Source organism: Temnothorax curvispinosus, unplaced genomic scaffold (assembly GCF_003070985.1).
Source record: "Temnothorax curvispinosus isolate PA1 unplaced genomic scaffold, ASM307098v1 QBEX01017816.1, whole genome shotgun sequence".
In the NCBI taxonomy this organism is placed as follows: Eukaryota; Metazoa; Arthropoda; class Insecta; order Hymenoptera; family Formicidae; genus Temnothorax; species Temnothorax curvispinosus.
In genome coordinates, this window is record NW_020227596.1 from 556,295 (window position 1) to 567,790 (window position 11,496).

An 11,496-nucleotide genomic window follows, 5' to 3' on the forward strand; every position below is an offset into this window, starting at 1 on the left:
ATTAATGAAAAAAAGAAATATAAAATCATGTTATACTTCGCACGATAACCCATAGCTAACATTACACGTAAACTATCGTGCGATGTGCGTGCTCCCATGTCGCGAAGCACGGCGACATGCATATCGTATATATGAGATTCGATAACGAGCGCGTTTAGTGGACAGAAAGTTACACCTATTTGACAACTGAAATTGTACGCTAAACGCGCCTACTGTTACCAGCTTATCGTAAGTGGCGACCGAGTCGTACACACGGTTTTGCACATTTGACACCTAGGCTCGAATTGCACGTTCGAATTCATGCATTAATTTCTTTTCATCGCGAATGCCTTTGCACATATATATATATACGTATATATGTATGTTTGTATGTATGTTTGTATGTAGGTATGTATGTGTAACAAGAGTAATCTTCATATATCATTCTACAAGATTATGAAGACAATTAAGTAATCGAACATAATTTAGTGAATTTTTGGAATTATACATATAGAAGAACCGTGCTCGAGTGAGCGCCCCGCAAAAGTCCTAACCGGAAGAATAAACAAGTGGCTCTCGACCAAGTATCCAGCTACGCGCTGCGTTGCGGCTAAACCTAAGTTAAATATATCACACAGTTTCATAGTAAAGTATAAAAAGATTAGAATACAGTTTACCCGCATCAAACGGAAATTCATTGGCGGAGCGCGGCTCTCTCCGTAATGCCCACTAAAAAATATCGCCGCGTGAGAATCTTTTTTTTTTTCCCCCGAACTGAACCCCCGATGTGTTGTCGATGTGTCATCATCATTGCGCTCTTATCACAGATGTGAATGTTGCTTAAACCTAGAGAATTGATTTGTGCTGCCTTGCGTATAGCGGACACGAAAATGTCGAAGGAAGAATTGTTAGACGAGCTGTCCTAGTTCCGATTTTATTGGCGATTTCATCGCATGATCTTGTCGTAAGAGGGTGGAGGCGCCTCGTCCGAGGGCGCAAGTGGCGGTGGTGACGGCGGTGGTATCAGGATAGCGATGTGATAAGGCGGCGGAGGCGGGTTCTGTCTCACCGTCGTCGTCGGCACTGTCGCTGCCGCTCTATTGACAACGCTGTCGCCGATGTTGGACGCGTTCGTCAAAGTGACAATGTGATCCTCCTGCATACGAGCGTTGTGCTCCGGTCGACCGCTATGGTGGTAATAGCTTTCACGATTATATTTGCAGAAGATCGAGTATAAACAAGCGGACAGCAGCAATATTAGCAGCCCGCAAAACACGAGTATCTCCAGGCCAGGTCCCTGTTAGCGCGAAGGTAAGAATTAATTGATCAGGAAACAAAACGAAAAGACAACGGAGGAATTATAAATCGCAAAACAGCGGCAGTATTTGAATTAGAAATTTTGAGATACAATCTTGAGATTAAAATAATCTCTCGAAGTACAGACGCGCTTACCCGATAACCGAAGTAGAATTTGGCGGCTGCCACAAAGATTGTTGCCAGAGCAAAAGAGGACCAGATGCCGCAACGCAGTCGGAAGCCGGCCAGTTCGGCCTCCCGTAAATCAAAGACGCTCCCCGTTAGTAGGCTTCTATTCCGTTCTGTACCGTTCGCGCCGGTCGCATTAGACAGAATCAGTTGATTGTTACTAGCGTCGGTGACATTGCTGCAAACAATACGTTAAACCAAAAACGATTTAATACCACCATAGTGCCATGTATCTAAACTCACTAAACTCACAAAACTGCAAACCGAGGGCGAATCATTTATAAGTAATCTTTCTGCTGCTAAGATATGTATAAGTGAGTCACCCTGTATATAGGAAGAGCATGTTCCTCTCAGAATGTCTCCTTTCTCTTAGTGTAGACCTTTTTGTGTTTTCATTAATTACTTGGGGATGTTGTTCAGCTGGGCGAGTTGGGCGGCGCTGAGCGACGCCGAACCGTGATGACGGTTCTCGTTGTTATGGATTCGTGCAGACGTCGTCGAACGATTGACGATGCTTCGGCAGGAATTATTGACATTACTAGGTCCAGCTGGCGATGCGTTTCCGGCTGCGAGGTTACCTGCAAGGCCCTGGAATCGATGCACTGGAGTCACCATTTGCCTAAGTTCACCGCCGCGCCGACATTGGTCTGCAAAAATAAGCAACAAATAAAAGAAATAAGATAATGATAAGAGAAATAAAAAGAATAATTAAATAGATAATTAAAATTTTCCCTCAATCTTTTTTAATTCTTTCACTTATTTATTCAATTAACTTGAAGAGTTCAGTTAGCTTTACAGAATTATCTGAAGAAATAATTCCTAAACTATTTTGAGTTTTGTATGATAATGATAAAGATTCTTTACAATTTAGCAAATAAAAAAAATACATATATATATATATATATATATTAATAATTTTAAGGTACACACAACATAGGAGTAAAATTGCAATATATAATTTCCACATTTTACCCTTCATTGATATCATATTCTTTGTTGGTACTTTGTTAATCCTGGATTTATACCGTCGTACTTACTGTGTGATTTTGGTGGCACAGGTGTGGCAGGGTATCGGCGGCCAGTGAAACCGTAGTACCTGCCCGCCGGTTTGTTGATCCAGAAGTGCATCAGGGGAGTCACTGTCAGCGGGTTCAGAGATCCATCGTTAGCTAATGATACAAAGACAGTGTTTTAGTATTTTCATTGTAAATCATAGTCTGTATGTCTCATACAGGATAAATAATATCCCTCTCCTACATCTTTATAAAAAAAACTGGTAGTGTAAACCAGCGCATAAAGAAAAACAGCAAAAGTGCAATTAAAAATATATATCTACTTGAAATATAGATCATTTCTCTATTTCTCTGTCTTTGTGTTAAGATTTATACATTATTCAAGCATTATATCCAACACGTAGAGAGACCTACATAAGCTATGCCGTAGAAATACAATTATCGCTTACTCTACAATGATTTCTTGTCGACGTTCAAATCATATGCAATCCCACTTGAACATTCCTTTCAACGCACACCTCTCCTGCTTGTCCGGGTCGGTCCCAAGCTCTACTGATCATATATCGCGAATAAATGCGTCTTATCGGGCTCCGACTGTTCATCGTCTGCTATAAGCGTTATCGTCGTCTCTGTGATGCTGGTCGAGTTCATCTTCTATCTTAAAGTGGCGCTCTGAAAACAAGACCACGTACTTATCAATTAAACCGATAAGGCAATTGGCGTAAACATTGGAAGCCAAAAATACAGCTACACAGCAGAAGATAGAAAAGAGTCAATTACTACGTTTACGCGAGCGTTACTTCTGTACTGTATTACTCGTTTACGCGGAGTAAATTATCGTAAGTTACTACAAAATCCCGTTTACGCGAAGGAATTATCTTAAGTTACTACAGAAGTAAAGCCCCTTGCACGATAGGCGATAGCGATAGCGACAGCGACAAAGGCCGACATAGTTTTGTCGGCAACTTCATCGCTATCGCCTATTGTGCAAGGGGCTTAACGCTCGCGTAAACGTAGTAAATAACTCAAAAAACATATTTTATGCATCAAAACATGTATCAAATATATTATAAATATTACAAATATTTACGTAAAAATTTTATTATCACTAGATATACGTATAAAAGTAAAAAATCAAGTTTTTCTTTAATTATATTTTTTAAAACAATACAATCACGCATCTGAAGTATAGTCAAGAAAAACTGATGCAGATGTACCCAATTTCAAAAAATATATAATCACTTCTATAATCTTCTAAATCTCTACTTTCGTTCTAACAGCATATAGGCAAAATAAAATGTCATCAAGTGCTCTTTCGCTCGTTTGTTTTTTCTCTCCATATCAACATGCAGTAAATATCAGCATAAAAGGGCAGCGAGGAAGAATATCAGTTTACAGGGAGACCAGCTGTTCCAGCAAGGAGTGCGATCCATAATAAAGGAATCCTACAGCGATTGTGCTAGGAAAGTGTAGAAATGTAGAAAGTGCGAAGAAAAAAGGCGTAGAGAACAAACTCAGGCTGGGATCATTTTCTCAGCTGTATTTCCTGCAATTTGAGGCCATTTGAGGCAGGCCTCGGGTTGGGAGAGGGAAACCTATGAATGCGAGATAGACGAGGAATCAGCGGGAGAGCTTGCTGGTCCTCTCGAGGAGCCAGCTGGGCAAGGCGTCACTCACTCGTCCTTGGCGGGCTCCGCGTCTCATTCCGCGTCCGTTCGTCGACGCGTTGAGACGTAGTAATCCTCTTTGGGTCGAGCCTCCCTCATCGGCACGATATTCGATATTGGCGCGACGCGGCGACACGAGAAACCGCGGATGCAAACGTCTCTTCTCCGGTTATCCTTGCACTTTTCACACTCCTGACACTCTCGTCCTGCCGAAGTCGCGCATTATCCTCTAATCCTCGCCTGGTTTTCCTTCCCTTTTCCCCTCCCTCTTTCATTCACGAACGCTCTCGGTCTTTTCGCGCGACGCGTCACCCGGCTTATCCCCGGCTTATCCTTCTCGCTTCGCCTTCATTCGCCTTGTCACGAGCGAGAAGAGATGGAGAGAAAAGACGGGGGAGTCACGGGCCACGGTGGACGTGCGTCGATAACAGACACCTATCTTCGCGCGAGTCGCAGTTGTCCGCCGTCCGCCATTGCTCCGCCGGCGACAGCGCGCAAAGGTGCGACGTGAAGTTGCGCGCGCGCGCGACACGCGAGATTTCGACGATTCGAGAAATCGAGACAATCGAGACGGTGGCAACCATTTCGGAACTCATAAAATTCACCTATTTTTAACACGTGAAAATTTTCAGAAATCTACAAATTAATTATAATCTCTACCAGATTTAATTAGATCCTAGATTCTAATCGTTGCAACTCTGTGAATTAGAAATCAACATTTAAAGAGAAGGAATTGCTCGCGCAAAATATAACCTATAAAAATGGTGGTGTAACGTTTTAGAAATAATGAAAGGAAATTAAAAGAACATAATTTCGGAGATCACTTGACGTGCATATAACATTTCTAACATTTCGCTTCGATTTCTCAAAAACGAGATGCTATTCACGATCGAGAGGTACGTGATACGCGCGAGTGCACGGTGTTTACAACGATGTTTCTCGAACAGTGTTGACGTTTCGGCACGAGAATTCGTTCTGCAACCCAACGAGAGCCCTACGTCGATACGTGCCGAAGCCCAGAAGTGTCTCAAAATTGCCTTCCTAGGCGCGCCAAACGTTGGAAAAAGCACAATTGTTAACCAACTTATCAAGCGATCGGTAATCATCTTTGTTTCTAATATTTATCTAAAGCTGTGGTCCACTTGACGCTACAAATGCTTCGAAGCATTCCTCTTCTCTTTACTTTCAATGAAGGAAGAAGGAGAAGAAGAACGCTCCAAACCATTTGTAGCGTCAAGTAGACCACAGGCTGAATTAAATGCATAAATTTGTATACTTGTATAAATTAAATTATCTTGCCTACATAACTTTAATTTATTAAGTTGTCTTATTTATATTTCTTACCTGCACATAAAAAATACAGAAGAAGAATTCTTCATATATATATTACGTCTTTAAATAGGTATGCCCTGTATCCTGCAAGGTGCACACCACACAAGCCAAAGCGCGTGCAATATATTGCGAAGGTGATACTCAGCTGATATTCCTGGACACCCCTGGCATGGTCTCCACGAAAGAGTCTAAAAAGTTCAAGTTAGACAGTAGCTTCAAAACAGATCCGAAGACTTCCTTGCAAGCGGCAGATATTGTGGGAATTGTGCAGGACGCAGAGAATGTATATACCAGGCACAAGATTGATACAAACATATTAGAACTCTTGACGGAAGATATAAGGAGCAAGATTCCTATAATTCTGGTCATTAACAAAGTGGACAGACTGAAGAAGAAGGAAATATTACTCGACTTGATACACACTCTGACCAAGAGCAAGAAATCTCCAGATTTCTATGACGTATTTATGATATCTGCCTTGACTGGGGATGGCATTAACGATTTGAGGGTAAATTTATGACTATCGTAAATAATATTTGTATATAATTCTTGGAAATTATAATATAATTCCCATATTTGGAATATTTGTACCGTCTGTATTTCATTATTTTTTTTTGTGTTTTGCAGACTTATTTGTTAGACACGGCTAAGCCACGAGCCTGGGAGTACGAAAGGCATATTTACAGCGATAATACGTGCGAGGATATAATACGACAAACGGTGCGGGCAAAGTTGATGGATATTCTGCCGAACGAGGTTCCATATCGTTTACAGGTCAAGTTGGAACACTTTGATCCAGCCCCCGACGATAGTATCAAGGCACTGGTGTCCGTCACGTGTCCCAACAAGCGAATTGCTCGTCTACTAATGCGCGGGAGCAACAACAGAATAGGTCAGACCGCCGTTATAGCAGAGGAAGCACTGCGGCACGCTTTTCGAACGTCGGTGAGATTGAAGATAAGCGTGCAATCTCCGTCGTGATTCGGCTTGTATTTGTTATTTGTAAAATAAAGTTAAATGTTTGCGATAAGATTGATGTTTTAATACGAACCGAAACCAAAAGTCAAGCGTTGATTTAAGAATATATTTCTTCTACATTGCGTTACCTGACGCTTGGACGTGGTCGTAATCGGTGGCTACATCGGCAAGGGAAAGAGGACCGGTACTTACGGTGGTTTTCTCTTAGCTTGTTACGATCAGAAAAACGAAGAGCATCTGTAAGGTATAATGTACCCGAAATATTTCTTGTGAAAGTGAACAGGGACACGTTGTATGATTAATGGAAAGCTTTATCCAGTATTTAGATATCTCTAATACTTGTATTAAAATATATATTTTTTAGATAAATATCACAACGACAAATTTGATAATTCTTATAATTTAAGTTTTTACTATGAGCATATTAAGGCTCGTCCACAATAGCCGTAAGCGTATGCAGTAAGACGTAAGCAGTAAGCTACAAATTTTTACAGGATTTTTACAGTTCAAAAATAATCGACATTGTTGGTCAATTTTTATTGCTTACATCTTACGGCTATTGTAAAATGGGCTTTATATTTTGTTTGCTTGGTGCATTACTTCTAGCTCATATCGATGTATGTTATTTTCTCGTAAACAGATCGGCACAGGATTCAAAGAGGAGGACCTCGAAAATCACACCAAATTCCTCAAAGATCATGTAATACCGCAGGTGAAATCGTACTACCGCTTCGATAGTAGCCACGAGCCGGATCACTGATTCGAGCCAATTCAAGTCTGGGAGATCAAGAGTGCTGATTTTTCCCTCTCGCCCGTAGCAAGAGCGGCTATCGGAATAGTGAATTTCCCGAAAGCAAGCATTTGTAAAAATATGACTTATCGTAATTGCGCTAAAAGAAATTGATATTGCGTGACGTAATTAATTTACTCACGAAAATCTTTTATCCACATCGAACATTTTGCGTTATCGCGATATTTTGGAGACGCAGCGTATTTTTTTCTACCAACTAAACAGAGATAGGGGCTACAATATTTTTGCAATTAATTCTTCCTTAGAGTTTTCTTGAAATTTTTCGAGCTCGTTTAATAAGGTTTTGTTCTGGTTGAGGTCGATCCGGAAAAGGGAATATCTTTAAGGTTTCCGCGATTCATCAGGATTCGCGAGGATAAGTCCTGCGAGCAGGCTACTTCCGCTCAAGATGTGGACATGTACAACAATCGAGAGCAGATTAAAAATAAAACTTCAGCATCGAAAACCGCGGAGGAAGATTTCTATTAATTTCTTTTCTTTTTTATGTCGCGACGCACAAATTGAGTAAGTAAATCATGTATCTTTTATAATTATTATTTCTGTCTGAGCTATTGTAAATAAAACACGTTTGATATGGCACATAAATTCTGTAATTTTAATTCATTCGCGTTGCGACATCTGACATTTATTTATTATACTAATGAAAATTAATTTTGGAGGAGGATTAATTAATATTTCATTTATTGTTTACATTTTGAAGTATCATGTATATTATCAATGTTTTGTATATCAGTATAACTTTGAAGATTTAATAAAGTTCCTTACATCTTCAAAAATTCTAAGGTTTAACTTCTTTATCACGAATAAAATATGTATCCTGATTTTTGTTTTGTTTAAATCCATAATGCATATGACTTTTTAATGAATATGTAAATGTTTAGGAGAAACTAAAAGCCGATCGAGATTAAATAGACATAGGTATAGAGCACCTTGCTGATTAATAATCACAACTCTTAATAATTTACGATTAACTACACATACTGCGAATGAAATGATTCACCTGGGCGATGCGTTATATCTTTATCTAGGACGCTCTTATCCACTTATCTTGTATTTGTCAGTGATAAAGCGCCGGAACGTTAGGCGATGATACACGGGTACCTGTCGACGTTCCCGATCGACTAATTACGTTCTCGTCGCGTCGCATCGTTCCCGAAATAGCTGTCTCCCTTACGTGAATTGGGGAAGCGTTAATTCGCAACGGAGGATATCTTCCGCAGGACGCAAGGAGATGGTCGTCAAGAGTTCCGGACCGCTTCTCGAGAAGCAGATCGGCTGCATTAAGTTCACGATTTTCTGCTTGAACGCGATAATATGGGTGGGTGCGCGTGGAGTTATCACGATGATTGCGTCGTCTTGTGAAGTTACACCGTGATAGTGAAATATGATGCTACGATTTATTTTAAGTGTGAATTGAAAAAAAGATCTACGAAATGAAAAATGAAAGCTACGTGTATCCGACGACAATAGTGAATCGAAAAGAGAAAGAAAGACATTTGTAATAACAGAATCTTCGTAATCGAGAATTTGTTTCGTAAAACATGAATTCCTTTCTATTCTTCTTACAAAGTTTTTTCTGAAATTAATGTTTGCTCAATAGGATAATCGATTGTTTCCTTTAAATTTCTTAATAAATCACATTTTTTCAGATATACAAAATACAGTAATATATCATCTTTTTTAAATAATTTTTTAAGAGTATATTTAATTTATTCTTGAGCAATAGAAAAATTCCTTAAATTAAATTAAGAAATTTAATTTATATGTAGATATTTTGAGGGAGGAGAATATCGTGAGGTTTATTAATAAATTTTCGCAACTAATTTAACAGTCTTTGAAAAATGTTATCTCTCCCTGCACTATCACGGTTAATAGTTGCCGTATGTTCTTAATTAACATGCAATTAACAAAATCCTTGTCGCTCGACGAAAGATCCTGGGCTGTGCGATGTTCGGACTGTCGATCTGGATGCGGTTCGAGCCGACGCTCGAGGAGTGGGTGGAGTTCCTGAATATGTACGAGATCTACATCGGGGTTTACTTGCTGATCGCCGCCTCGGTGCTCGTCATGGCCATCGCCTTCATCGGCTGCGCCGCCGCGCTTATGGAACACATCATGATTTTATACGCCGTAAGAACGCTCGTCAATCAAACTAGCAAGTTCTTGAGAGGAGATCATTTCCGAGGAAATCGATTCTGCAAGATGCTTAGAAATTAAACCTTTACGGATTGATGTCTAAATTAGTGTGCCTCCAAAAAAATATTCTCTTAAGTCTCTTAAAGTCATTTTGTTGCAAATTAATTTTCTTTAATTATCCCTGATTATTTAATTCAAATACAAATTGATAATACGTATCATCTTATGCAGAAAGTTGTCTTTTTATGAATTAAGATATGTAAAGATTGAGTTTTCATACTTTCTCTCAAAAATAGATTTCTCTCACATATAATTTTTAATTTAAACATTTATTTTCCCCACCATAAAAAATCGATTTTTTTTTTAATTAATTTAAAAATCGAAAAAATTATTTTTTCGCAATTGCAACAAATTTGACGGAAGTTCGTAGAAATGAAAGGACTTTTATAATTTTAGCACGTGGGTCTTCAAGCGTTCAGTTTCATTTGCTGTCTATCCGGAGCGGCGGTCATTCTTGATTATTCGACGTACGACAGTAAGATTCAGCCTATCATCGAACGGGCCATGTACAATCTTATCAGCAACTCCCATCACGACTCGGCGAGCTTCATTCTGCGAGTAATCCAAGAAACCGTAAGGGAACGTTGATCTCCCCTTGGAGGGGAAAAACCGCGTGTTTATTTCTCAGGATTATTAATTAATTTTTGTGACGGATGTGTGTGTCAGGTCGGATGCTGCGGAGCCGACGGACCCAGAGATTATACGCAGTTGCGTAAACCATTGCCCACCGAGTGTCGGGATACCGTCACCGGAAACGCCTTCCATCACGGCTGTGTGGAGGAATTGTCTTGGTTTCTGGAGGCGAGATCGGGATGGCTTGCCGGTCTGGCGATGGCATTGTGCATGCTTCACGTAAGCAGAAGAAGCTTTTCTTCTTTTCTTCATTAATCCTCTTTTCCTTTTCTTATCGTCAAGATATACATTATTTGAATTAAAATTTGTACACAGTTCGATTAATTTCATCGTAGCTATAATATCTTTCTCTTTCTCTCTCTCTGTAATTATATTAAATAACAATTTCTATTTTCTGCTGCTTTTGTTCTAATTTTTTTTTAAATTTCAATTACTGCAGGTGATCATAGCGGTGCTGTCGCTGACACTGATACGAGCGATCAAGAAAGAAGAGGAATCCATAACGTTCAAGCGCTAGACATCAATTCGTCATCTAACGATGTGCAACAGTGACATATTATAATTAGTGTAATTATAATTCTTTTTATAAAAAAGAAACAAAGGAAGTTATAAAGTCTATATGTTTCTAAATCGCGAATTTTGCGAGTTATATATCATTCTAAGGGCCGGTTGTTTCAACTTGTTGGTCAGCTAACTAATAGTTAAATCATATGTCCATCTTTGTCTAATGTAATTGATAAACAAAGACATATATATGATTTAACTATTAGGAAGTTTACCAACAGGTTGGAACAACCGGCCCTAAGAGTGACATCAATCGTCAGTAGGGATATGCAATAAGTAGTTTTGCGCTCGTATCTTTTCATTTCTGAAGCTTTCAATTTTCAAACATAAAAATTTGTCTTCTTTTTCGAATAAATCCTCAATTCAAAGTTGGATTCAGATTCAAAATAACTCGCATATTCCTACCACTGTTTTATAAGGAACTAAATTACGTTTTAATTATCGCTAATTCACGACAGACATTCATGCGTTTCACTTTAAAATTGAGTACATCCAATTTGTGTGTTCTTCCATTATAACATTTTTTTTAGTTTTGTACATCATTTCTATTCTCTTGCATGATTTATATTTATAAATTAATGGTCATTTTTAGGAAAAGCCATTTTTAAATAGATTTACATGGAAAACAGAGAGAATATATAAATAAATTAAGTTGCTATCTATAATAATTATTGAATGAATACTAATAATCGAACGACAATTGCTAAAAATGAGATACTATCTCTGATATTCAATGTAAAAGTTATCACGATGATATATTGATAAATGGAAAGTAAAGAATTAATAAACGAATAAAAAATAGCTAAATCAAATTTTGATTTTAATCATTATCGCGACT

General features: G+C 38.8%; 3 protein-coding genes across 5 annotated transcripts; 2 read left to right on the forward strand and 1 right to left on the reverse strand.

Moving 5' to 3' along the window:
- Nucleotides 1-897: 897 nt before the first annotated feature.
- Nucleotides 898-4,624, reverse strand: LOC112467783. The gene is made up of 6 exons (XM_025036593.1): nt 4,155-4,624; nt 2,927-3,149; nt 2,502-2,633; nt 1,868-2,111; nt 1,432-1,642; nt 898-1,276 (listed from the first exon to the last, which is right to left on the reverse strand). Exons 3-6 carry the CDS (start codon nt 2,590-2,592, stop codon nt 926-928), a joined length of 897 nt encoding a protein of 298 aa, XP_024892361.1. The 5' UTR covers nt 2,593-2,633; nt 2,927-3,149; nt 4,155-4,624; the 3' UTR covers nt 898-925.
- Nucleotides 4,625-4,704: 80 nt separating this feature from the next.
- Nucleotides 4,705-7,846, forward strand: LOC112467782 (GTPase Era, mitochondrial-like). 3 transcript variants are annotated; one of them, XR_003042319.1, is made up of 5 exons: nt 4,705-5,242; nt 5,547-5,984; nt 6,104-6,421; nt 7,095-7,292; nt 7,563-7,846. XR_003042319.1 is itself a non-coding variant. In XM_025036591.1 (4 exons), the coding sequence occupies exons 1-4, from the start codon at nt 5,021-5,023 to the stop codon at nt 7,212-7,214; spliced, it is 1,098 nt and encodes a 365-aa protein (XP_024892359.1). In that variant the 5' UTR covers nt 4,705-5,020; the 3' UTR covers nt 7,215-7,846. The 3 variants fall into 3 exon arrangements, 2 of the variants coding, with proteins under 2 accessions (XP_024892359.1, XP_024892360.1); XM_025036591.1 differs by having other exon boundaries at nt 7,095-7,846; XM_025036592.1 differs by lacking the exons at nt 7,095-7,292; nt 7,563-7,846 and having other exon boundaries at nt 4,707-5,242; nt 6,104-6,506.
- A 443-nt stretch (nt 7,847-8,289) lies between these two features.
- On the forward strand, nt 8,290-11,459 carry LOC112467784 (tetraspanin-2A). Its single transcript, XM_025036594.1, has 5 exons — nt 8,290-8,583; nt 9,198-9,395; nt 9,858-10,034; nt 10,128-10,313; nt 10,534-11,459. The coding sequence occupies exons 1-5, from the start codon at nt 8,497-8,499 to the stop codon at nt 10,609-10,611; spliced, it is 726 nt and encodes a 241-aa protein (XP_024892362.1). The 5' UTR covers nt 8,290-8,496; the 3' UTR covers nt 10,612-11,459.
- The last annotated feature ends 37 nt before the right edge of the window (nt 11,460-11,496 follow it).